The sequence below is a fragment of the Beauveria bassiana genome (genome assembly GCF_000280675.1).
Source record: "Beauveria bassiana ARSEF 2860 unplaced genomic scaffold BBA_S00004, whole genome shotgun sequence".
NCBI lineage: Eukaryota > Fungi > Ascomycota > Sordariomycetes > Hypocreales > Cordycipitaceae > Beauveria > Beauveria bassiana.
In genome coordinates this window covers 234,027-258,791 of record NW_007930839.1, presented here as the reverse complement: position 1 = coordinate 258,791, position 24,765 = coordinate 234,027, and the positions used below count along the sequence as shown (strand labels likewise).

At 55.2% G+C, this 24,765-nt stretch overlaps 8 protein-coding genes across 8 annotated transcripts; 4 read left to right on the top strand and 4 right to left on the bottom strand.

Moving 5' to 3' along the window:
• Positions 1-160: 160 nt before the first annotated feature.
• Positions 161-3,032, top strand: BBA_01870 (voltage gated chloride channel; the record flags this gene model as incomplete). The annotated part of the gene is made up of 3 exons (XM_008596967.1): positions 161-1,015; positions 1,089-1,634; positions 1,710-3,032. The coding sequence occupies 3 exons, from the start codon at positions 161-163 to the stop codon at positions 3,030-3,032; spliced, it is 2,724 nt and encodes a 907-aa protein (XP_008595189.1).
• Positions 3,033-3,311: 279 nt separating this feature from the next.
• BBA_01869 (DNA ligase I) lies at positions 3,312-6,124 on the bottom strand (the record flags this gene model as incomplete). Its single annotated transcript, XM_008596966.1, has 5 exons — positions 3,312-3,848; positions 3,912-4,680; positions 4,734-5,811; positions 5,867-5,997; positions 6,069-6,124. The coding sequence occupies 5 exons, from the start codon at positions 6,122-6,124 to the stop codon at positions 3,312-3,314; spliced, it is 2,571 nt and encodes an 856-aa protein (XP_008595188.1).
• Positions 6,125-7,360: 1,236 nt separating this feature from the next.
• BBA_01868 (pyruvate dehydrogenase E1 component subunit alpha) lies at positions 7,361-8,974 on the bottom strand (the record flags this gene model as incomplete). Its single annotated transcript, XM_008596965.1, has 4 exons — positions 7,361-7,869; positions 7,923-8,377; positions 8,489-8,622; positions 8,828-8,974. 4 exons carry the CDS (start codon positions 8,972-8,974, stop codon positions 7,361-7,363), a joined length of 1,245 nt encoding a protein of 414 aa, XP_008595187.1.
• A 938-nt stretch (positions 8,975-9,912) lies between these two features.
• Positions 9,913-12,059, bottom strand: BBA_01867 (WD domain-containing protein; the record flags this gene model as incomplete). Its single annotated transcript, XM_008596964.1, has 3 exons — positions 9,913-10,888; positions 10,942-11,534; positions 11,595-12,059. 3 exons carry the CDS (start codon positions 12,057-12,059, stop codon positions 9,913-9,915), a joined length of 2,034 nt encoding a protein of 677 aa, XP_008595186.1.
• Positions 12,060-14,968: 2,909 nt separating this feature from the next.
• Positions 14,969-16,387, bottom strand: BBA_01866 (ZIP Zinc transporter; the record flags this gene model as incomplete). The annotated part of the gene is made up of 4 exons (XM_008596963.1): positions 14,969-15,164; positions 15,222-16,208; positions 16,278-16,294; positions 16,355-16,387. 4 exons carry the CDS (start codon positions 16,385-16,387, stop codon positions 14,969-14,971), a joined length of 1,233 nt encoding a protein of 410 aa, XP_008595185.1.
• An 809-nt stretch (positions 16,388-17,196) lies between these two features.
• On the top strand, positions 17,197-18,366 carry BBA_01865 (uncharacterized protein; the record flags this gene model as incomplete). The annotated part of the gene is made up of 1 exon (XM_008596962.1): positions 17,197-18,366. One exon carries the CDS (start codon positions 17,197-17,199, stop codon positions 18,364-18,366), a length of 1,170 nt encoding a protein of 389 aa, XP_008595184.1.
• Positions 18,367-18,814: 448 nt separating this feature from the next.
• BBA_01864 (stress-activated map kinase-interacting protein) lies at positions 18,815-21,423 on the top strand (the record flags this gene model as incomplete). Its single annotated transcript, XM_008596961.1, has 3 exons — positions 18,815-18,837; positions 18,912-21,225; positions 21,301-21,423. The coding sequence occupies 3 exons, from the start codon at positions 18,815-18,817 to the stop codon at positions 21,421-21,423; spliced, it is 2,460 nt and encodes an 819-aa protein (XP_008595183.1).
• Positions 21,424-23,937: 2,514 nt separating this feature from the next.
• Positions 23,938-24,489, top strand: BBA_01863 (uncharacterized protein; the record flags this gene model as incomplete). Its single annotated transcript, XM_008596960.1, has 2 exons — positions 23,938-23,985; positions 24,049-24,489. 2 exons carry the CDS (start codon positions 23,938-23,940, stop codon positions 24,487-24,489), a joined length of 489 nt encoding a protein of 162 aa, XP_008595182.1.
• Between the last annotated feature and the right edge of the window lie 276 nt (positions 24,490-24,765).

Genomic DNA, 24,765 nt, shown 5'->3' with positions numbered 1-24,765 from the left:
TTTGCAGGGGTGGACCCTACAGGCAATCGCCATCGCCATCGCCAAGCAGCAAAGCAGCTGGCATGCGTGGCGCACATCTTGAACTTTGATCCCGCAACATAAACACCGCCGCAGAGCTGGAAGATGCGATAAAAAGGCCAACCCTTCTTTCGCACGCATAATGTCTGCGGCAGATCGGCAGGATTCATTTGCCCCTGCATCTTCCTCATCGTACTCGTCCGCATTCCCGCAACGCTTGCCCCCGTCCGACGACCCAGACGAGCTCGACTTTCTGGGGGACCATGATGACGACGATGTCGCCGATGACGGCCACGTACTCGACGACGACCCAATCCATCACGACGAATTTACAACACCCATCTCATTCAAGCGAAAGTCGAAACCCTCGCTCTTCGCCAGCCCTGTCCGACTGCTCTCGGCGCTGACCCGCGGCGGCGATGGCGGCGGCGAGAGCAGCAGCAGCAGTAGGACGCCGCCGCGCACGCCCGTGACCCTTCCGACAACAACAGCGACGTCGTTGTCGCCCCGGCGGCCGGGTGCCTCTAGCAACGGGGTCTTTAATAAGGACGGGGCCGCCGCACTGGACTGGCACGTCGAGGGGCCCGGGCGCCGCGTCGCCTACGACGACCTGACGGCGATTGACTGGATCTTCGAGTACACCAAGGAGCGGCAGCGGCTGCGCGTGTTGACGGCCAACACGAGCGGGCTCGCGGGCTCGGTGCGCAAGCTGCTTGACGCGAGTCAGGTCTGGGTCGTCATGATCCTGACGGGGCTGGCTGTCGGCGCCGTGGCCGCCCTCATCAACATCACGGCCGACTGGCTCGGCGACCTTAAGCTCGGCTACTGCGCGAGCGGGCCCGAAGGCGGCCACTTTTACCTCAACAAGAGCTTCTGCTGCTACGGCTACGACCAGGGCTCCAAGTGCACCGGCTGGCGCTCCTGGGGCGAGGCGCTGGGAGTGCATGCCCTGGCTGGGCGGTGGATCATAGAGTATATATTCTACCTGTTCCTGTCGGTACGTGTGTCGCGAGCGAGTGACACATGATTCTTTGAAAAAGCTTTTTTTCTCGTCTAACTGCGAGCTACAGATTTTATTCGCAATTTCCGCTGCTGTGCTGGTGCAAGAATATTCGCTGCATGCCAAACACAGCGGTATCCCGGAAATCAAGACGATTCTCGGCGGCTTTGTCATCCGCCGCCTGCTCGGCGCCTGGACACTCGTCGCAAAGTCGTTGGGCCTCATCCTAGCAGTGGCTTCCGGAATGTGGCTCGGAAAGGAGGGACCGCTGGTCCATGTGGCCTGCTGCTGCGCCAACCTCTTTACGAAGCTATTCCACAACATCAACGGAAACGAGGCGCGCAAGAGGGAAGTGCTGTCCGCGGCGGCGGCGGCCGGCATATCCGTCGCATTCGGCTCTCCGATTGGCGGCGTCTTGTTTAGCTTGGAGCAGCTGTCCTACTACTTTCCCGACAAGACCATGTGGCAGAGCTTCGTCTGCGCCATGACGGCCGCCGTGTCGCTGCAAGCCTTTGACCCCCTCCGGTCCGGAAAGCTGGTTCTGTACCAGACCAAATACAGTCGCGACTGGCACGGCTTCGAAATCTTTCCCTATGCCATTCTTGGCATCATAGGAGTACGTTGCCCGCCACTTCTCCCCTCCCCGTGTTCCACATACAAAAGAATCTCCCCCGTACTGACGATTCGTTAGGGCGTCTATGGCGGGCTGTTTATCAAGACCAACATGATGGTCGCGCGCTGGAAAAAGGCCAACAGCTGGCTGCCCGGGCCCATTGTCCAAGTGCTGGCCGTGGCCCTGCTCACCGCGCTCATCAACTTCCCCAATCACTACATGAAGGTGCAGTCGACCGAGCTCGTGTCCAACCTGTTCCAGGAGTGCTCGCAGGTGCTCGATGACCCGGTTGGCCTCTGCAAGACGGGCGCCGCGTCCGCCAGCACCATTGTGCTGCTCCTCTTTGCCGCGCTGCTCGGCTTCTTCCTCGCCGCCGTCAGCTTCGGGCTGCAGATTCCCGCCGGCATTATCCTACCCTCAATGGCCATTGGCGCGCTCGTCGGCCGCGCCGTCGGCATCGTCATGGAGCTCTGGGTCGACAGCCGCCGCGGTTCGCTCCTCTTCCAGACGTGCGCGCCCGATGTGCCCTGCGTCACGCCGGGCACCTACGCCATCATTGGCGCCGCTGCCGCCCTCGCCGGCGTCACCCGCATGACTGTATCCATCGTTGTCATCATGTTCGAGCTCACCGGCGCCCTCACCTACGTCCTCCCCATCATGGTCGCCGTCATGATCTCCAAATGGGTTGGCGACGCCTTTTCCCGCCGCGGCATCTACGAGTCCTGGATTCACTTCAACGAGTACCCCTATCTCGACAACAGCGAGGAGGTGGTCGTGCCCGACGTGCCCGCCGCCCAGATCATGACGCGCATCGAGGACCTCGTCGTCCTCACCGCCACCGGCCACACCATCGCCTCCCTCAACGATGTCCTCGCCGCCCATCCTTGCCGTGGCTTCCCCGTCATCTCCGACCCCCGTGACGCCATTCTCCTCGGCTACATATCCCGCGCCGAGCTCAGCTACAACATCCACACCGCCTCGGCTCCGCCGCGCTCCCTGCCGCCGCTCACCGAGGCCTTTTTTGCCCACCAGCCGCTCGCCGACCCCCGCACCACCCTCGACCTCCGACCCTGGATGGACCAGACGCCCCTCACCTTGCCCTCGCGCACTAATTTGCAGCTCGTCGTCTCCTACTTTCAGAAGCTCGGCCTGCGCTACGTGCTCTTTAGCGACCGCGGCGTTCTCCAGGGCCTGCTCACGAAAAAGGACGTCTGGTACGTGCTCAACGGCGCCGACGAGACGCGTCGCACGACGGCGGCGGCGGACGCCGCGTCCGCTTCCCACACTGGTCCTACGGGGAGAGGCGCAGCAGCGACGTCGGGACCAGATGAGGCGTTGCTGGTGTCCGACGATGAAGGGGACGACGATGGTGCGGCTGGTTCTCGTAGTCCAATGCTCTAGAACCGTGCACTCGAATGAAGAAGGGGAGGGGCAATATCGAAACGTGACCGGTGGGAGATATATGTATATGTTGTGTTGATTTGTAGTTGCTATACTACGACATGACCTTTACTTTATTACATGCGCTGATAAACATGATAAACACTTGATTTTCTTCAACAATCATGTAGACGAGACGTTTGGACAACCGTTACCAAATAATGATTAAAATCGCAAGCTAATCCATACGCCATACTGCAACACTATGCCACAACAACCAAACAACCTCCATTCCTTTGCTCAATACTCAAAGTCGTCATCCACAGCCGGCCCCTTATTCTTGGTCACGCTCTCCTGCTTGCGGTACATTTCCGCCACCTGCCTGCTCGACGTCGCCTCATCGGGCTTCTTGTCGTCGCGAATCTTGATGAACCGCGGAAAGCGCAGGCTGATGCCCTTGCCGCCGGCCGGGTCGACGCCCTCCTTGCAGCCGGCCTTGTAGCGCGGGCTGAGGGTGAGGTCGGCCGTCTTGACCTCCCAGACGTGCTGGGGCTCGAACCAGACGTCGGGCTGGTGCTGGTTGCCGGCCGAGTGCGCGTAAAAGGGCTTGGGCCGGTCAATGACGAGGGCGGACAGGGACGCGTGCAGCTCCTCGAGGACCTGCTCCGAGAAGCCCGTGCCAATGTTGCACACCGTCTCGTACGTGTCCGAGTTTGGGTTGTAGCAGGCGAGCAGAAAGGCGCCGTAGACGGATGTGCGCTTGCCGCGGCCGTAGTATGCGCCCAGGACGACAAGGTCTAGGGAGTCGCCGACGCCGGAGAGGTAATCCTTCTTGATCTGCAAACATGGTCAGCATTGCGGGAAGGTCAAGGCAGATCCAAGAGTGGGTAGTCAGCATACCTTGAGCCAGTTTCGACTTCTCTTACTTGGCTCATATCCGCTCTCTGTGCCGTCCAACATCTTCACCATGAGACCTTCACAGGAAGCCTTTACACTTTCGTCCAGAAAGACTTGAATGTCGTCAAGCTCCTGGCCGTCCATGGAAGTGGCGAGAGCAAATTCGCCTTCCACGGGTGCAAATGCCTGTCGAAGAAGCTCTCTTCGCTCTCGCAGTGGCTTTTCCACAACAGGCTGGCCATTCAGATACAGCAGATCAAAAGCAAAAACGCAGACTTTAACCTTGACGTCCTCCACTTTGACGTCCTTTTTCTTTCTCGTCATGAGCTGCTGAAACGGCAGCACCGTCTTTTCCACCATGTCCCACGCGACAGTCTCGCAATCGAGCACGAAGCTCTTGGTGTCATCCTTGACCCAGCTGTGCAACTTGGCGAGAATATCAGGATACTTTTTCGACAAGTCTTCCGAATTGCGAGAAAAGATGCTGGCTACTCCCTTCGCGGCTGCTTTGTTGGCGCCCGGTGCAGCCTGGCTGAGCTCCTGAGGGGCATCCTCGGCGACGTAGTGGATTTGGGCACGCTCGCCGTCGTACTTGTATTCACATGTAAAGGTCTGGCCCTCAAAACGATCCAATACCTCGGTGATGGCTTTAGTAGGCTTGGCCAACATGGGCTTCAATGGTACACCTGGCTGTAGTTTGCAATGGTCGCGCAGATTAAGAATACCGTGAGAGAGCATGGCAGGGATGATGACGTCGTAACTGGGAAGTTCGCTGGTATGCTGTTAGGTTTCGCAGGTAAAAGATGACAACAAAATGAGTCTCACCTATAGACCGTTTTGAGGATACTCTCGCCCTTTTCCATGTCTGACGTGCTTGGCACCTTTCCACGCTGGTCGGCTTCATGGCAGACGACAGCCTGTGCCAGAGAGACTAGAACAGTCTTTTCCGCCAGGCCCAGCCGAAGCTTACCCTCGAGAAATCGAATAATGTACTTGGCCTCGCTGGCGCCGCCTTTGTCTTTTGTAATGTCCACCTTGCCAGTATTGTGGGCATCGGAGGCAGAGAGAAGCTTCTTGATGCCGTCAACCTTGCGGCCTTGCGCTCCATTTCCACTGACCGTGGCAATTCCCATCAGGCCCTGATGGACACCACGAACCGTCAATGGCTTCGGCTTGAACATGGTTGGTTGTGTGGATCTGCTCTTCAGCGCGACAAGGCCGAGATCACCAATATCTTTTTGGTCGGCCTTGATGACTTGCAGGCTTCGCCCAGTCGACTCACCAATGGCCTTCATGATTAGCGACTCGCCGATACCGAGTTCGATACCAGCATAGTCGGGAGCAAGCTTGTTGATCATGAGTAACACTGTCGGAAGTAGGTCGTCGGGTGTCAGGCGCATGACTTGGCGCAGGAACAAGGCACAATGTTCCATGATAATCAATCGCTTGGTGGTCATTTCAATGAGAGAAAACGTCGTGCACAAAGCGGCGTATGGAACGGGAGCTCCCGGCTTCCAGTCAGGGTATGGGTCCTTGGTCTTTGAGTTGAGTTTCGTTTGAGCTAGCTTACGCGCCTTGGCGGCAACTTCGGGCTTCTCTTCCATGTCTGAGCCGGATTCAGCGGCGGCCTCTTCCTTGAACTCCTGGTCGGTACCCTTTTCCTTCTTTACGGATGGTTCGGGGCTGGACTCAGCAGAAGATTCGACCTTTGTCGGTGAGTCCATCTGTTCTTCCTTCTTGATTGGTTCTGTGGTGGGAATTATTTCCCCGTCATCGCTCTCAATCTTGACTCGCCTGCGTCGTGGCCGCTTTGCGACTGGAGCGCTGTCTTCGTCATCTTCCTTTTTCACCGAAGCTTTTTTGGAGTCGTCATTTGTGCCTGATCGGATGCGCTTCTTCGAATCTCGGGGCACGTTAGCATTGCCGCTCGTGAATGGCGGTCCGCAGAAGTCACGCACCTGAGCCCGGGTCTGTATTCTCTTTTGTACTTGAGCTATCATCGGCAGCTGCTGCCTCAGTCTTGGGCTTTGTTGAGAAAGCAAGCTTGGATTGCCGAGCTGGTCCGTCCGACTTGGACCCGAAAAACTTGCTGTACAGAGCAATTGTTCGTTAGCTTCGCCCACCATGAGGCAGACATGGGCTCTAGTGGGAGAAACGCACCCAATTAATGTCTGAGAAGGCTGAACATACCCCAAAGTGGCCTGCTTCGGCGCCATGGTGCCGATTGTTGGGGCGTGTGCGCGTTGGAGCACCCAGGCGGCGAGGTTATTCTGGCGCAGCACCAATCGTCCCAGAGCTCTGCTGGAAGCCACCGTGAAGGATCGGTAATGTGACAGGCTTAGTGATGACAAGAGTTTACCACTGGCGGCGCGGGAGGCTGCTTGTAGCGATCTGTGATTTGAGCGGCCCCTGCAAGTACTAGATGTAGGACTTGGGTGTTGAGGATGATGGGCAATTGAATAGTAGTAGCTGTGACTTTTATCGCGAAGCACCGTTGATGCGACGCGCTGGCTGTGTCGCTGCATTCGGAGGCTAGTCTAGGCAGAACCGCGTTAAGTGGGCGTTGTGACGCGCTAGCTGGCGGTGCAGGATTCGCGACCTACGCGAACAACACGTGACTCGCAGTATTATTTATAGGCAGCAATGTGTATAATTATAAATCCTCGCGTACAAAATAATTGCTCAGAAATTTGGGGGATAAGCATGATTAATAGGTTTCTTTGCGCGGCGAGAACCTGCGTTGTCTGACGACAAGTAGGCTAGGTGGCGTGCATCTGAAATGAAAGCGCTCTAATATATTGTCTTGGCGACGAATCTAACATTGGCCCTTAGTGTCTTCTGGGAGAAACAAGAAAAAAAGCAATCGAATGCTTGAAAGAAAGTTTCAATTCTCTTAGCTGACTCGGCTGTATTTTGGCGAACCACGCAAGACAACCGAAGCAGCGCTCACGAATCTGCAAAAAAGGTGATGTTGTTCCGGATCTCATACCATGAGCCAATGTGCCGCAGACGTATGCGACAGTAATGTCATAAACGCACCTCACGACAAGGCAAATTCCCGAGCTATATACTCTTCTCAGGGTCGCTATTCTGAGAATATGAAGCGCAAATTTTGGCGGCGCTAGAGAATGTATTCGTGTGTAGTAGCTAGCCTCGGAGTTTCGGCGCAAATTCACATGCATTCAGGCCGAATGTCGAAACAACATTGTTCATTTCGAAATGTGAACCTCCTGTACACTCTAACCAGAACGAGTTATTGTACAAAAAGGCATCTAACTTGAGTAATTCATTAGAGTAACGCAATGTAAAACAATGACAACTGGCAACAACAGAAAGAAGAACAAGGGCCATCCCCGAAAGAGAAGAGACATAAGTTTTTACAACGCCCCGGCTTTCTTCCTCGTCACCTTCCCCCTCTAAATAATATATCAGCTACAACTGGAGAGAATTCCCTAGTTGAAGTAGTAGTTCTCGTCGTTGGTGCGACCGCGGATGTACTGGGGCTCAGAGCCGGGAACGTAAATGTCCTCAAACAGAATCTGGGGTTTGGCCTCGGGGACAACCATCTCCTCGGCGGCGGCGACCTCGGTGGCGACGTGGCTGCGGGCCTCCTTGTCAATCTTCTTGAGCTCGTCCTCGGTGGTAATCTTCCAGTCGAGAATCTTGTGCTTGAGGCCGGCAATGGGGTCGTTAGTGGAGCGCATGCGCTGAATCTCCTCACGGGTACGGTAGGTCGTGCCGGGGTCCGACATGGAGTGGCCACCGTAGCGGTAGGTGACGTATTCGAGGACCATTGGGCCCTTGCCCGACGTCGTCCACTCCTTGCCGTACTTGACGGCGGCCTTGACGGCGAGTACGTCCATGCCGTTAACCTTGAGGCCGGGAATATACTGTCCGCGCTTGTAGTAGTCGGTCAAGGCCGACGAACGCGCAGCAGAGGTACCCATACCGTATTTGTTATCTGAGCAGGTTAGCAGACTGCTCAAACTTGGGGAAGCTACGATATTGACTTACTCTCGCAACCGAAAAGGGCAGGGAGGTTCCAGAGCTTGGCCATGTTGAATGCCTCGAAGACCTGGCCCTGGTTGGAGGCACCGTCACCGTAGAGGATGACGGAGGCGTTCTTGTTCTCCTTGTACTTGTGGGCGAATGCCAGACCGGCACCGACGGGGACCTGGGCGCCAACGATACCGTTGCCGCCGAAGAAACCCTTGGAGAACATGTGCATGGAGCCGCCCTTGCCGTAAGCAATGCCCTCACGGCGGCCCAGGAGCTCGCCGATGATGGAGCGGACGCTACCGCCGCGCATGAGGGCGAAGCCGTGACAGCGATAGGCGGTGATGATATCATCCTCCTTGGTAAGGGCGTGCTCGATACCAGTAGCGACGGCCTCCTGGCCGGTGGACAGGTGGCAGAAACCACGAATCTTCTTCTCCTTGTACAGACGGTCGGCGGCCATTTCCATTTGTCTGGGGTATCCTCAATTAGCATCATTCGTGCATGGATGCTCGCGGGCGGATTGGTAGACAATCATGTGTGCATGGATTCGCCGCGCTAGCATGTGTCGTGCCGCGTCATACCTGATGCTAACCATGTCGTAGTACATCTGCTTCAGTTCCTTCTTGGACACCTCGATGGTGTAGGGAGGAGGGTCAAGCTCATACGTCTCGAAGCTCTCGTCGGACAGGTTGACGAGGAAATGCTCGTCCTCGGACTATTTGAGGAGAAAAAGAATCCACGTTAGCTCTTCTGTCATGCTCGATTGGCGTGGTTTTGCCTCGTCAACACCATGCTGCCGACAGATATCCCCCGTCTCCAATTTTGCCGCCCCAAAGCAGAGCACAATAAAACCCTCACAGCCCAATCCAATTCGACATCCATCAAAACAATGCTGAAACGGCAACAGATAAGCTGCGTACCTCGGGAACATCGGTGCTTAGAGACGCAGAGGCCGCATCGGTAGTGACAGAGCGAGCGGCAGCGACGGCGCCCAGGCGAATGGGAGCAGCAGCGACGGCAGCCCTGCGGAGCGCCACGCGAGGGGCGGAAACGGCTCTGGAGAACATCGTTTGGAGCAAACAAGCCAAAGAGCGACTTGAGGAAGAAACGATGTGCAAAGGAAGAAGTGTGGGGAAAGAGAAAAGGAATTGAGGTATGAGAGGGGGAAAAGGTGCAGCAAGTTGCCCACGCTGTACTGTAGAGCTGCGAAATTTCACGCTTGGTTGAGCGTTGAGAGCTGCTGTTGGTCCCTTGCTAGCCCAGAGTGGATTAGTGCGCTTGTCACGTGAAGCGGTATTTGTAGCCATTTAGCTCCACCAGCACGGCGGAATGCCTGAGAGAAAAACTCCCCTGACCCTCCGGTGGGCTCCGGGCGTCAGACAGTCAGAACCCGCCCGCCATATTTCGTCTGATGGCGGGCCGCAATTTGGCTGGCTGTGATATATTGTGGGGCCACCTTGTGAGGTAACATTCGCCATCGACCATCATCTTCTCAACACGTCAAGTCGACATTCTTGTGATCACCGAGTCAATTGAGTTTAATTCTATCCCTAACCTTCCCGGGTATGTAATAAGATATCTTTCTTTCTGTCTGCTGCACAGTGACGGCAGCCAATGGTATAATCCACTGTCGATATCACTAGAGTCCAAAATTTGAGTTCGGGGCGCCTATTGTATGCAGTGTCCCAAGCCTGGCCCAAATGCAAATATTTCCCCAAAAATGCATATCATGGTAAACAACGCTGAAATCATGAGCGTCCCAAAAAATAACCATCACCATGGTCTATGTCTCCTGTTGTTCCTAAATTATACAACCGCGCGCCGTGCCCGATATAATCAATTTCCGCCCGCTGCGCTGATAGCGAGATGAAGCCCAGCCTCATAGAGATGCCGGTATGATGAAGTAATCAGAAGCTTGACAGGTTCTGACTTGCAGCGCTTTGGCTTCCAGTGCCGGCAGCGAGCTCCTGCCGACGGTTAATACTGAGGAATCCATGCCGCAACTTCACTGTCCCGTCTCGCCCAGAGACAGGTCTGGCTGCTGCGGTACGTCTGCGTCTAGGGCCAAGGCTGCCGATGGTGTTGCGTCTTCCATATCCACATCTTGGCTCAGTGATGCTTGACTCGAGCCGCCTGTGATTGATTCCATATCATGATATCCAAAGCCCATAGCACTGAGGGGGCGATCGGGGTCATCTTGCAGCACACGATGATGCAGAGACAACGGTCGATCATACAACATCTCCTCGGGCGGAGCAAATGACCAAACTTCCATTACAGTGCGACCATTGCGCAATGCCAACGCGACGCACTTTTCCTCCTCAAAAGCAACTCGCCACACGGCGTCACCTTGAGATATCAGTTCGCGCACGAGGTGGCCAGTCTTTAGGTCCCAAATCTTGACGCGACCGTCGCTACCACCACTGACAACTCGGGTGTCATCAAACTGCAAGCTCGTGACGCTATTGTCATGTGCCGCCAACCTGTGAATGGGGCACATTCTCTCCAGCGACCAGACTCTGACGGACCCGTCTGAGCCACCAGTCACCAATGTGTCTCCGCGCATTTGTAGTTGGCCGACGAGGGAAGTGTGACCCTGGAGAATGGCAAGACATTCGCCGCTTCTGGGATCCCATACACGAACGTTGGTGTCAAGACTTCCCGTCACGACTCGCTTGCCGTCAAAGGCAATGGCGTAAATCTGGCTAAAGTGACCCTGCAGGGTCTGCAAGCAGCGTCCCTCCGAGATGCTCCAAACACGGGCGAATGTATCGTAGCTACCAGACACAACAATGTCTCCCTTGATTTCGAGACAACGGACGCTTGACTGGTGTCCTAGGAGCACATTGCGGCACAATCCTGTCCTAATATCCCAAATTCTGAGCGTAGTATCGCGAGAGCCAGAGATTGCTGTGTGCTCGTCGGCCATTTTAAGACATCGGACAGTAGAGGTGTGCCCCCGTAGAGTGTGCAGACAGGCACTGTCATGGTTAGCTTGGGAGACCACACTGGCAAGCACAGGGCTCCAACTCACCCGGTCTTAAGGTTCCACACACGAACATCTCTATCACAGCCACCGCTGACCATTGTGTCGCCCCAGGGAACCATGGCCCAGACGCCCATGACATGGCCCTGAAGCGTTCGCTGGGAGTTGCCTTCCGTGTCGAAGACGTGTATTTTGGCATTGTCAAGAGCAACGATGATGTATTTCGGGGTGAGGTGAAGGCTAGTGACGACGCCTCCTTCTTGTGTTATATTTTTGACTGTGCTTGTGCCGCCAGACCGCCAAGCAGCTTCGACGAGATAGCGCTGCTTGAAGTGCGATTTATAGGTTCTCAACTTGGGTCGGCTGGGGCTCCCGTCCATGCTACGTGAGCCAGCATGATGAGCCATGAGTGGCATGGCGGCGGTGAAGCTGTTGGCTACTTCGGAGTCGGTCGCAGGCATGTGAGCGGTAGGTCGAGCTGGGACAGCTGAGGCGGCGTATACTTCGGATAGTCGTCTTCCATAGTCGTGCTTGACACAGAGATTTTTCCACGTCATGTCGTCGCTGAGCAAATCACGCCATCGTTTGGAGACTTGGGAGGCTCGAGCTAATACCTTGGGGTCGTCGATGAAGGACAATATCTATTGCGGCAGCGTCAGAGACTGGTGGAGAGTGGTGGTGGAATCATTGTGCGTGCATACTCTCAAGCACAGCTCATCAGGAAGACTTGTGAAGGGGTCCTTTTTTAGTAGAGGGCTGACAAATTGATGCACAAAGCTCAGTTGTTGGCTGGTGCACAAGTTGAGTAGGTCGGCAAGAACTCTTGTGCGCTGGGGACCGGAACAGTTTTTAAAGTGTTGCCGAACCTTGGCGAGGAAGAAGTCCTCATCGTCGGCGGCATCACTCCAGTCGGGTTGGTAATGTGAAGGACCAGGCGAGGCGGCTGGAGTAGGCGGCGGCGGCGGCGAGCCGGTGAGTTGCTGATCAAAGTCGGCAGCAGGAGTGGACATGCTGGGCGTGGGTGGCCCATTAAGCTGCCGTTGCTTGGGCTTTTTTTCCTCGACGTGATCCATGTCTGTATCAGAGGCAGTATTCAGTATCAGCTCTTCTGTCAAGAGGCTCCCTCTCCTCTCGGAGAAGCCGACAGGTTTCTTGTATCCGGTCATTGGATGCCGGGGAGGGGACCGAGGGAGTCGCAGCTGAGCGAGAGGGCGAGAGGGCGCTTAAATGGGATCTCGGAGAGAAGAATGGCCGTGGAAAGAAGAAGAGATGATGAATCGTGGTTTGGTGTTCAGCTAAGGCGGCGAGGAGGGTGTTGGAGATTCGAGCGAGGGATGGGTAGATGGTGGCCGAGGAGAGAGCGAGCGAGCGGGCCGGCCGAGTCAGGCTTTTTGCATAGGTACAGAGTCAGTAGGAGGACAGCGCCGGTCAGAGCGAGAAAGGAGAATCGAGGCTGAGACCGCAGGACAAGCAACGTCGTTTGGGTATTGGGCCGAAGGAGCGTTGGGCGGTAAGAGGAGGGAGGGTAGGGGCAACAAGGCAAAAGAGAGGAAGAAGGGTGTCGACAGTTGGCGGGTTTCGGTTGATGCAGCCATCGAGGGAACCGGCAGTAGCCCAAGTGGGCGCTGGGCGCTGACAACTGTTAGTGCTACCGACTTGCTAGCGCGGGTAGGTAGGTATGAGATGTAACACTGCTGGCGGGAAGAGGACAAGGCGTCTTTGTTTTATATCATCTATAGACTATCGCTGTCTGGCACCATGACGATTTTTTAAAGACTCTCTAAATCCCCCCCCCCTGAATTTTCGCTTTTTTCCTTTTGTACTCTGTCTACACCTCCTCCCTTCGAAAGGCCCTTTAAAAGCCCTTCAGAGGGCGCATCCACCAACAGGTAGGTAGGCACCTACCTAGGTACCAAAGGCGCTTGTTCAAGGAAAGGGTTGGCTGCGGCAGGCATGGGCAAGGGCAGAGTCGATTGAGTGCCGCCAAATCTCGACTTGTCAAGCCTGATCTGGCCCGAGGTGAGGCAGGGGTATGCCCGGGCGGCCACTGTTGACAGGACCCGCCGCCTGTCGCCATCAAGACCTGCGGATAAATGCATGCATACTGATGATATAATAATAGTAAGTAGTCATAATACAAACAAACTGCAAAGTTTCACACTGACGTCTCGCACGCAGCTTTCTGGGCCCGCTTGACACACCCTACACAGCGGATTATTAGAGTCTGGCGCGGGGGCGCCGCAGGTGAGAAGCACGCAAAAGCGGCTGGTGGGACCCCTAGTACAGTGGTTGAGCAGGCGAATAAGCAAGCAGAGGTTAAAATCACAAGGCCAAAAGACCGAGCGAGAAAATGATACAAGAAAAAGGTCCGTGTCCAGCCAGATGCGAGTGCTGTCCATCTACAGTACCTACCTATTTAAAAGGCAAAAAGGTAAGCATGTCGCTTGTTACCGCGCAGCACCGCAAAGTTTCGATTTCCGACACTTCTGCCTTCTTCAACGAATAAAAGTGACCGCGCACGACTTGGCATCACATCTGAGGTGCATCAATCTCCAAGATGGCCAGAGGTTAGGTAGCTACACAGAAACCGGTGCAAAATCGCCAAGATGGCTGTAAAGCTCCACTAAAATCGGACGTTAAGTTCGAGTTGCTGGTGTAATGTCGTCCACCGCCAGAAAAATGAATTGATAGTTTCACAACTCTCCTGTATCGTATGATCAAGTCTCTCGCAATTCTTGACCGAACCGGGTGATTCAATAACGCCATTGCCGATTTTGCATCAACAAGAGGCCATTACAAATCAGGCCATCTCCTCTGTCCTCTCTTCCCCAATTCCAGGGAACATGTTGCTGCTTTCGTCCATTAGCCTCGTCAAAGTAGTTAGCTACCATGAAAACAGCAGAACCCGACCCCCACCCCCCCCCCGAAAGCGAGGGGCACCATCAGCCTGCTGATAACTTGACAAAAGGGGCAAAGGCGAACCAAGGCTGTAACACACCCTCGGCCCACACAAATTCGTCTCTCGACGCCTCGTAGGCGCGTGTCAACGCCCAGCCAAGCTCGCCAACGAATATGGCAATGCGATGTCTTCATACCCTGGTCCTCTCACAATCGACCAACTGTTTCATCGATGCCGTCTATTGCCCTGATTCACTGAGTAGTGGGTAAGACATCCGCAGCTCCCTGCCATATCATATCGATTCGGCAACGGAAATGGCTTGACACATCTGCTCAGTAAGCCACCGGAACTCTTCGCGCATACCCCGGCTGACTGCTCAATATCTCCTCGGAATATGCGCGCGTTCCGCCTGCTGCGCCGCAACTCGTACTCTAAAATAGGATAACCCCCCTCCCCCATAAGAACTCCATTGCTTTGTTTCAAACCCCTTTGTTTGCACTCCTTCGCCCGGCATATGTACTATGCAATGACCATGTTTGTTGCTCAATTGCCCTTTACATCACCACGGCACTTTTTTAAGCCCCCCCCCCTCTGAACCAATTCCTCAGTCCTCTCTAGTGTTTCAACTAAAGGGGTCGCTTGCTAAGTCTACAACGTGACCCTGAGCCGAGGAAGGAGAAGGGCAAGGGGTGGAAGAAAATGCTCGACATTGTTGTGGCGCCTTGATCATGTATCGGTACCTGCGCGCCGTCACAGGGATGGTCGCGCATTTCTTGTGCTACAAGCCTACAACCATGGAAGAGCGCATCGGACCGCTGGCGCCTCCCGAGCCGGATTAATAATGAAGGTCCTGGGGATACCCCGGCCCATGGGGCAATTATAGCTGAGTTGTCGTGCATGCAAGCATGGTTTGCTTGCTTACCAGTAATTACTGATAGGTATTGCCGAAACCCAGCGGATGCTCGATGCCAACATTCGTACGCTTTACACACTGCAACTGGTGAGCTCTGAGGAAATGTCCAATAATCGCTTTGAAAAGCAAGGAAGCAATGCTTGAATTTTTGAAAAAGAAGTTCTGAGGAGTTAGACAGCAACTCCAGTACTATTTGTTACACCCTTGTAGAAATGTCAATCCGCTTGGAGGAAAAGTATTTTGGCAGCCCCCGACTCATGCAATCAATGGTGATGACCTCCGATTTGCGTCAGAAGCGGCACCAACATGCCCACCGTCGTTGCGAGCGTGTCCCGCAGCGCCGGTCCGCTGGGCTTGGCTGGGATATTGGTGTTTGTCTCCATGTAGCCATTCGACTGCGGGCCCTGGTCGTGGCTGTGGCTCGCGCCATTCTCCTCCATGGCGTGCATGGCGACATATCTGCAACTCTCTGTCAGCATATAGACTTCTCTCAGCCGACCATTTGCAAATACTTACAGAAACGTCCCGCCGGAAAAGAGCAGCAGCATGCCCGTCCACCAGTGCCCCGTGCTCTCGTCCATCTTGCCGCCGCCCAGCAGCCAGACAAGCATGTACGTCGTCAGCGCCCCCGCCGGCGCTGCCAGGCTGAAGACGAGCAGGTGCGCCTTGGCCGCGCGCTTCGACAGGCCCTGCCGCAGCAGCACCGAGGTGAGGCCAAACGCCGCGGGCGCCTTGTGAATCATGATGGCGACAAAGATAATGAAGCCGAGCTTCATGCTTGACGTCGCGGCCGACGCGCCCATGGCAATGCCGTCGGCCGCCGCGTGAATCACTAGCCCAATCGTCGTGGCCATGCTGCGCGCTACCCTAGGCGCCTCGCGCAGGGAGAAGCTTCCGAGGAAGCCGCGCTCTTCGTCCGCCGAGGCGCGGTCGCCCCCGAGGTTGTCCATGCTGATGTGCTGCGTCGCCGGCGCTGACTGAAGGCTATCGCTGGCATGCTGCGGCAGCCGGTCGATGAGGAACATGAGGATGAAGCCGAGCACCATGGACAGGCCAATCTCGAGCGTCGGTACGTCCGAGTGCGCTTCGCCATCCGCGTGCTTGTCGTGATCGTCTGCGCTGGGGTCCGTGTGGCTGGGCGTGTCTGTGGGCGGTGCCGTCGGGCCCTCCTCCTCATTCGCCCGTGCGGCTGCGCGTCGGACAATGTCGCCCTCGTCAGCTTCCTCATTGTGCCAGTCGTTAGCTGCAGGAGTGGCTGCCGAAATATCGTGCGCCAAGATGCTACGTGCTTCGACGGCAAGAGCCCGTGGGACTCGTCGAAGCAGTTGGCCCGTTTTGTGGTCGTGTGCGACAATTGGGGTCGTCGAGGCGGCCTCTATGCCTTCCGGGATAATGACAATCAGCGATGTGCCGACGAGAACGCCGACACCGATGCTCGATATCAGGCGCAGCTGCGACTGCGATAGGTTCATCGACAGCGGCAATGCACCGGCAAAGAAGGAGCTGCAGTGTGTACAATGTCAGTATTTCCGCCGACCCAAAAGGTTCGTTTGCGAGGTGAGAAAGGCTTACGCGACTGCCATGATGGCCTATGGGGTGGTAATATTAGCATCATACGTTTGAAATGCGCGATCGCGGGAAGAACTAACGCATAGGACGATGAGGAGCGCCAGGCCGGCCATGGCAGCAATGGCTCCCTCACGGGCAGCTTGCGGTTTCTTGTCGGCAAAGGACGCACTGCTGTGTTTATCGCTCGCTGCAGAACTACATGCGCATAGTAGACCTGTTTGCGCTGTAGGTTCGATGCTTCACTTGTGACGTATGCGTGAAAGTCGTGATGAAACAATGATTTTCTTTAGCTAGCTGACTCCCTTGAAAGCGCCTCGTTGTCCAGAAGGGTGTCGCACTTTGTCTTAACCATGGCCCTTGGGCCTGGGCCCCTCCAACCCCCCCTAGATTGGGCCCCGCAACCCCGTTAATAAACGGCCGGCTTGGAGTGGCTAGGCGTTGGACGTTGGCGTGGTTGGCAAGATGCTGCTACGTACTCCGCAGTTCGCCAAATCGCCAGCGCTGAATGCGGGAAATCAGATTGTGAGTGATGTTTGGTACTTTAGGGACTAGATGTACTGTCCCAGTCTCCAATTACTTGTTGCTCAATTGTTAGACTCATAGTCTCTCTTCGGTATACTTGGCACTGCACAAAGATGACAGACGGTACCATACAACTGGACGGATTGCGCATACAGCAACTTTCACGAATTGAACGCGCATCGTTGTTCTATATACGAGCAAGTTGGAACTCTGAATCAAAGAAAAGAGACAGAATATTCGTATACACACATACACAGTTGCTGCGTCCCTTCTTGCCTCCCAAGTAGGTAGTCGAAAAAGTGGACCATGCTGTTCAGAGAATGGACTACTGGGTTTGCAGCACCTTTCCTCCTACATCACGCATCTACCCTACGTTGCGATGGCAGCACCGCCATGAACGATGGATGGCAGAACGTCTCCCAAGAGACGACACATTCTTTCCTCCATCAACCCCGAGAATTCATCGCATCCGCTCTTGAGGCATCGATCCACGGAGCGCCGCCTACGCTCCGCAACTCCGCCTTCGCGGTCGCCACGAGACAAGCCAGCAGCCAATGGCGATACGAAGGAAATCGACGATGGCGACACGACGCGTCCAAGGCGTAGCCGTCTGAAGCTGAAAGGCGAGGGTTCTAGTCGTAGCCATCGCAGTCATCGTAGCAGCCGGCGGCACTGCTCGCGAGAAGACTACAACAATGATGAGCCACAAGAGTCTTCACGTCGTCGTCGCCACCGTTCGCGAGACGGCCGCCATGATCATGATGAAGGAAAAGATTACTCACGCCGACATAGCCATCGTCATCGGCATCGGCATCGACGACGCAGCCGCTCACCTACCCCGCCAAACCCATATGAGGAGGAGCCGCTTGACCCAGAAGCGGCATTCCGCGAGTCGCTATTCGACGCCATGGCAGATGAAGAGGGCGCTGCCTACTGGGAGGGTGTCTACGGACAACCGGTCCATATCTACGAGCAAGACAAGGTCGGCCCGCAAGGCGAGCTAGAGCGCATGACGGACGAGGAATACGCAGCCCACGTGCGGCAGAAGATGTGGGAAAAGACGCACGCCGGTCTGCTGGAGGAGCGCGCACGGCGCGAAGAACGTCGTAAGCAGAAAGAAGAGGAGGCCCGCCACAACAAGAAGCTACACGAGGAAATGGAGCGCAGCCTTCGCCGCGGCGAGGCACGTCGCGAGCGGAGATACTGGGCGCGTCGCTGGGAGGATTACACTGCGTCGTGGGAGAATTGGGACGGGGCGGCCCGGACCATGGCCTGGCCATGGAAGGGCGGTGTGGCCAAGCGCGCCGCGGGCTGGGGCATCGTCGAAGACGGCGAGGAGGAAGAGATTGACGAGCAGGAGGTGCGGGAGTTCTTCGTCCACGGACTGGCGGCGGACGAGATCGGCGAGGCGGCCTTTGTGTCCAAGCTGAAGGATGAGCGTGTGCGGTGGCATCCGGACAAGATTCAGCAGCGTCTGGGAGGTAAAATGGACGACAAGGTGATGAGAGATGTCACGGCGATTTTTCAAATCATCGATAGACTATGGGCTGATATGCGACAAAAGGAGTAGTTTTTATGATACCCGGAATGCGAGCTTTGAAATTTGATGGTCATTGATATCCGTGCTTGTGTATTTGCTCTAGAGATATGTAAAGCAAATGCCATGAGCAATTATTTGTAGATGATACTTATTTTGTGTGGATCCTGACAGTGCATAGGTTCAATTAATGTTGCTTTTGCGGAGAATGACAAAGTTCTTAAAAGGATATTTTGACATCTTTGCTCAGCAATAGCGTCCTTGGAAGATGGTTCGGGTGGTTGCTACTAATACTGAGGTACCTACTAATATAGTGACGCTGTCTCAATGTGGGGGAGTTCACTCCCCAGAGCCCGATTTCCTCCCACCATCTCCATTGTCGCCCTGCGGCATAGTTCTAAATCTCCTCGCGCAATGTGCATCTATACAATTCATACATATCGCACTTAACATTACAGAGCGTCGGCAATTCCCCCTCACCATGTCCGTTCTTCAACTGGAAGAGTGAGTGAGCTCAGCACTGCCCGCCTACTGGCGTTCCCCTCCCATCACATCTGCATCAGCTAACGAATCGCCAGTCTCGTCTCTTACCAGCTGCGAACAAGCTATCTCAACGACATTGCCGACGGCGTGGGTGAGCGCCTTCTCACAGTCAACGAGAGCTTCATCAACACCGCGCCGTTCAAAGCCGCAGGATGGCGTCCGACGTCGAGCCATAAGCGGACGCATTCTCCCCCGATCCCCACGGCGATTGCTTCGGAATACTTTCAGGCTCCACGCTTGCTCGGCTTATCGCTCGAAGATGGAGAAGATGACGGCGGCATGCTGACGCACGGCGGCGCCGACACCATGGGCCCCGGCATTGCAACTAAGAGGCGCAGGCGCCGCGAGCAAATGGAGGAGGACGACAGTAGCGATCTCACCGACGAGAGTGAGGAAGAACAGGAGCAGCGCGACGCGCAGCGAATAAAATTCGCCAAAATGCCCCTACGCCACCGCGCGGGGTCGTCGCCGCTGCAAAACACGAGTCTCAAGCAGCCATTTGGCAGTACGTCGCCAAGAGCGGTGCGCCGCGGCTCGCAGTCGGCGCTAGAAACGGTCAAGGAGCGGTCACGAAGAGATACAGTCACCAGCAGCGAAATTTCTTCCGAGAGCGAATTTGACATGCCTCATGCGCAGAGGCACCGGGAGGCGGCACGGGCAGCGGTGCGTACGTTGAAGCTGCAGGACAGAATTAACGAGGAGCCTATACCCGGCATCAAGCGCGCCGACACAACGCTCCTGCCAGAGGAAGAAGAAGACTCGGATGAGGGGTCTGATATTTCAGAGGACTATGTCGAAAGTATCGACTCGGCGTCCATTCTGAACACAGTCGACAACGGCTCACCAACGCAGCCAGTCGTCGGTACCCCTCCGCGAAACTACCGCAGACAATCGATGATACGAAAATCACAGCTCCCGTCCGAACCCGCAAAGCTTTCGGCCCTACCGCCCCCTCGGCCCCTAAGCACCATTCGACCCCTAAGCATCATACAGCCATCAAGTTTACTCACGCAGGGGTTGAAAGCGAAAGAGCACAAATCAACAATACCTTTTCAAAAATTCGCGCATTATAGTGGCCAAGGAACGCCGGGATCCATTGCTGTTCGCATATATCCAGCATATTCTAAAACATCAAGCAAGCCCTTTGAGGTGCCTATCCGGCCACGTGTAAGCGATGGGCAAGGCGCTGAACGAGCCGTGACGGTTGCGGATCTCATCGGTCTAAGCTTGTATCGATACAACGAAGAGAAGAGAGAGCCTCGTCTGCCGCGCGACAAGCTGAACATAAATTGGTGGACTCTACGAATGGTGGAGGAGGGTGGCGAAGTAGACGACGACTTCCCGCCATTTGAGAGAACGAAGCCTCTTGTTTCGTTTACAACTGTTCATAATGCAGGACTGAGAGGTGGTGGCCGCATGCGTTCCAACTCGAGAGCCTTTGACGACTTTGCTCTAGTGCTCGCTGACGAGGACGAGTATGAAGCGAACAAGAAACTCACACCACAAGACGACGAAGAGGTGGCACCGCAGTCCACTCCTGCAAACGATGCAGAAGAAGCCCGCAAATATAATCTACAGCCTGCTGTCGCCGCAACACAGCTCGGAGCCAATCGACCTCGGCACAATCCTATTGTCACGACTACGTATCGCCCCAATACGCCACTTGCCGACGCGCCGCAGACGCCGAACATCATGCCGAATACCAACAGAGGCCAGCAGAAACTATTGCGCGTGCATATTATGTCTTCGGATATTGTTCCCGGACAAATGGTTACGGTTGATGTGACGACGGACACATACCTGGAAGAGGTTCTGGAGCTCGTGTGCCGTAAGAGGCAGCTTGACAAGGCCAACCATGTGCTCAAACTGCCGGGCTCTGGGGCTGTGGTGATGATTGACCGGCCCGTCTCATCGATTGGCAACGTGTCGGACCTGGAGCTGTACCGGCGGCGCTTCGCGACGGACGGCCTGCTGACAATGGCAGGCTCGCCGAGCAGCGCATCGCCGCGGCCCGGTGCCGCGACGTCGCTGCCCGAGAGCCACACGCTGCGGCGGGCCAACAACAAGCAGCGCGGGGCAGGCCCGATGTTGGGGGTGCACCCGCTGGCGCGCGAGGCGCTCAAGCAGGACGAGCTGAGCAACGAGGGGTACAGCTACACGGTGTGGCGCAAGCAGCCGATGCGGCTGGTGCTGAGCGAGCGGCTGCTGATGATTGACGGCGAGTATATTCACATTAAGCCGGCGTCGGGGGGCAAGGCGCTGCATGACAGCACGAGCAAGACGACGACGGTGCATTTCAGCAACGTGATTGGGTGCAAGGTGGCGCGAAAACACCCGACCAATTTCAAGGTACGTGGACGCTCTCTATTTTCTCTGTCTCTTTGTCTTTTGAAATGGGCTCGGGTACTGACGTCACTGTTACAGTTGGTCGTGTATAGAGCAACGGAGACGAAACGCTATGACTTTGAGGCGCGCAATGCCGACGAGGCGGCAGAAATTGTCAGCGAGCTGAAAAAGGGCATTGCTCCGTACAACCCCGAGGTGTGAGCTGAGCAGCGGGACAAGGGGAAGAAGGGAGAGTCTGGTGCTCGAGAATATGGAGAAAGCGAACCAAGGTGTCTTTGGATCAACAGTGCTGAGGAGGTGGGTAGACTGTACCCACACGGTTCTCGGTAGGGGACTGCAAGTACTACCTACTTGATGTTTCTCTCATGGCCTGGCTAAGGAGAATCAAAGCAGCCTTGGAAACAGACAAGCCAGTTGCTAGTAGGTAGACAAGAAGATACTACGAATGTGATTCAGACTAGTCCTCTATTTCAGTAGTATGAATTAGATTCAAGAATGAATAGCATCAGAACAAAGAGACGACAAAACTCTATGACAGAGTGGCTGCTGGTGTGAAACTGCTTGCTGAGCCGCAGGGCACTTTTAGGGATCCATCCGTTCCTGTTATTAGCGTCAGAGTAATATTCCGACCATTGGAGGATCCCGCCAACCTGCCCCCTGTTGGGCGAGTGGGTTAAAAAAGACCAAGGCGGAGGGCTGAGGCGGAGAGGGAAAAAAAAAGCTACGGAGTACGCACATGGAAATGAAAGCTTAGCCGAGTGACAAGAGTAATGTAGAAAAAGCTTGGTATGGCGAATAGCTTGTGGCGCGCATGGCATCATGTCATCGAGACCCACTCTTATGGCTGGGATCCCCGCGTCCCACAATGTGCGAGATCATGTTGGGTGAGCTCCATTCGCAGCATCACGGCGATGTCATGATTACATGTGGTTGGGGATATTTTTTTCTGTTATTGTTTCAGAGAGCCCTTGGAGCTCCGAAATGGCCTTGTGCTGGATGGAGCCTGGCGCTGTGCTGGCATTGTGCTTTGCAACTTTGTTAAGCTTCGTGGGCTTTGTCGGCGAATTCGAGAACTGGACGGGAGCCTCGTGGCGCGCCCCCATTTTCCTTTGACCACGTTTCTTGCTCACTGGTTGGGTACTGTATGTACAACAAGTTCCGGAACTTGCTGGATTAAAACCAGAGATGGGTCCAGCCCAAAAGAAGCCTTCCCACACCTCAACGCAGAAGAAGTGTGGCTAGAATGTCTCATGTGGCTAGCTGTGGCTGAGCAACTACCAACAATGCGTGAGTAAAACAACTTGTGTGCGTAGATCTATCAGTAGTCTTTTCACCAGTTGCCTTTTTTTCTTTCCCTCTTCTTCTTTCATTTGCTCCCTGGGGCCCTGCCTGGCTTGTGTGTTTTCGGCTGAGCTGCAGGTAATCAGCCAAAAGCAGCCCAGAATCGGGTCGCAGAGGCGTGCATGTGCTGGGTGATCCATTGGGGTCCAGGCTGTGCAAAAAGCCCAATGTTCCTATTTTCAGACCAGCAGCCTGCATCAGTTGGCCCACTCTCGGCTTTGTTGCTGTACATAGTATTAGGTATGCATACGGATAGAATCAGTCTATTTGCAACGCCACGTAAGGCCATACATACCCCCCCTTGACTTGCACGTCTTGCTATGCAGCTACGGTACGGTGCATCTAAGCGCCAGAGACATGCACAGTTAGAGAATGACAGCATGCTAGCACGCTAGATGGCTGTAGCGCAACTTTGTAGTTCTACCTTAGTCATATAGTAGCCAATCAATCAAAGGGGGAAATGATGAAATGTTGCAATGGTGAGATGGAGTGATGAGTGCAGAATGCGACTGATGACGCCACACGTGGCGGTGCCTTGTTTCTCCTGTGCCAACGTCTGCCAAGGCACCAAAGTGACGCCCCCCAGACATTGTCCCAGACCAATCTCGATCTGAAAACGGCACGAACGGGTACAAAAAAGATATTTCCCCCTATTGTGCCAACAATGGGCGCTATTTCAAACGCAAAAAGTCTCTGTGCTTCTAGCTTACCCGAAACTCTATACCGATTTATGCCTGTAATGGCCATGGTCGGGGGTGCTGAAATGCAATGCCACAAGAGGAGGAACAGCCCGTTTGCCGCCTAACCAGCAGTAATAAAGGAAAAAAAAAAAAAAAACAAATCGTGATGTCACTCTCTGCGCTGATGGCGTCGCAAAGACTCCACCGCGCTACAGCAACGTCTGACCAAAGCGAAGCGGCCCATTGTTCTTGGGGGTTGTCTGCAAGGAAATAAAGTATCAAGTACCACAATAACCAAGTTTTTGAATTGTTCCAGGCTTTTTACCCAGCCCCCGTTGCAGCTGTGGCTTTCAGTACAGCAACCGTCCCAACGCCGTGCCTCCCGCCCAGCCGCCCCCCCCCCCCCTCGACCCCAGCAACCCCACGCCACAACCAAGGCAGGCAGGCCGCCGCGATGATCAGACGCAACTGTGAGGAGGTTGTGCAATAGTTGGTTCTTCCCTGTCGTTAACCGGGAATAGGATCCTTGCACAGGCACCAAGCATATAAACTCGAGCTCGCCCCCCCAACATGCTGACTTGGCTTTCCTCCCTCCTCATCAATACAACTGTCTTATACCCCATCCATCATCAACCAATCTTCCATATACCCGAACAAGCGTTTTTCAGTTCATCATATACACAACACCATCAAGATGAAGTTCTCCAACGTTGCTATCCTCGCCATTGCCGCCGTCGTCCAGGTTCGTCTTTCCCGCTTCACGCACCGTCCTCCCGTTCCACCCACTAACATACACCCCTTCTAGGCTGATCTCAACGACATCAAGACCGGCGCCGAGGGCATCGCCTCAGGAGCCTCTACCGCCCTTGGCGGCGCCGCCTCGGACGTCTCTAGCTGGGCCACCAACGTCGCTTCGGGCGCCTCGAGCATCGCCACCAGCGCCAGCTCCGTTGCCACCAGCGCCGGCTCCGCCGTGACCAGCGCCGGCAGCTCGGCCGCCACGGCCGCCTCCACCGCCGCCGAGTCGCTCTCCTCCAAGGCCGGCGAGCTCAGCTCCTCGGCCAAGAGCGCCTCCGGCACCGCCGCCAGCTCTCTCTCCTCTTCGGCCAGCTCGGCCTCCAAGGCTGCCTCTTCGGCCTCGTCCGCCGCCTCCTCGGCCAGCTCGACCGCCGCCGCTGCCGCTCCCACCGCCATGATGGCTATGGGTGCCCTCTTTGGTGGTGCCGCCGCCATGGCCAACCTGTAATTTCTTTTTTCTTGTCAAAGGAACAGTCAGGATTTGAGAGAGAGGTTGCTTGTTTTTCATAATACATAATTTCTGCGGAAAAGCTGGGGTTTGCATTACCAGCCTCGCATCCTCAGCATGAGGAGGTCAAACTCTTAATGCCAAAACTTCAGAGTGTAACCATATAAGGGATTGGATCTCGAGCAGTTGTCTAGCGACCTGCTATTAATACAACATATCCTATACAGAAATTCATTTTGCCCTTGTGTGAACATCTTTAAGTTACCGTTTTAAAAT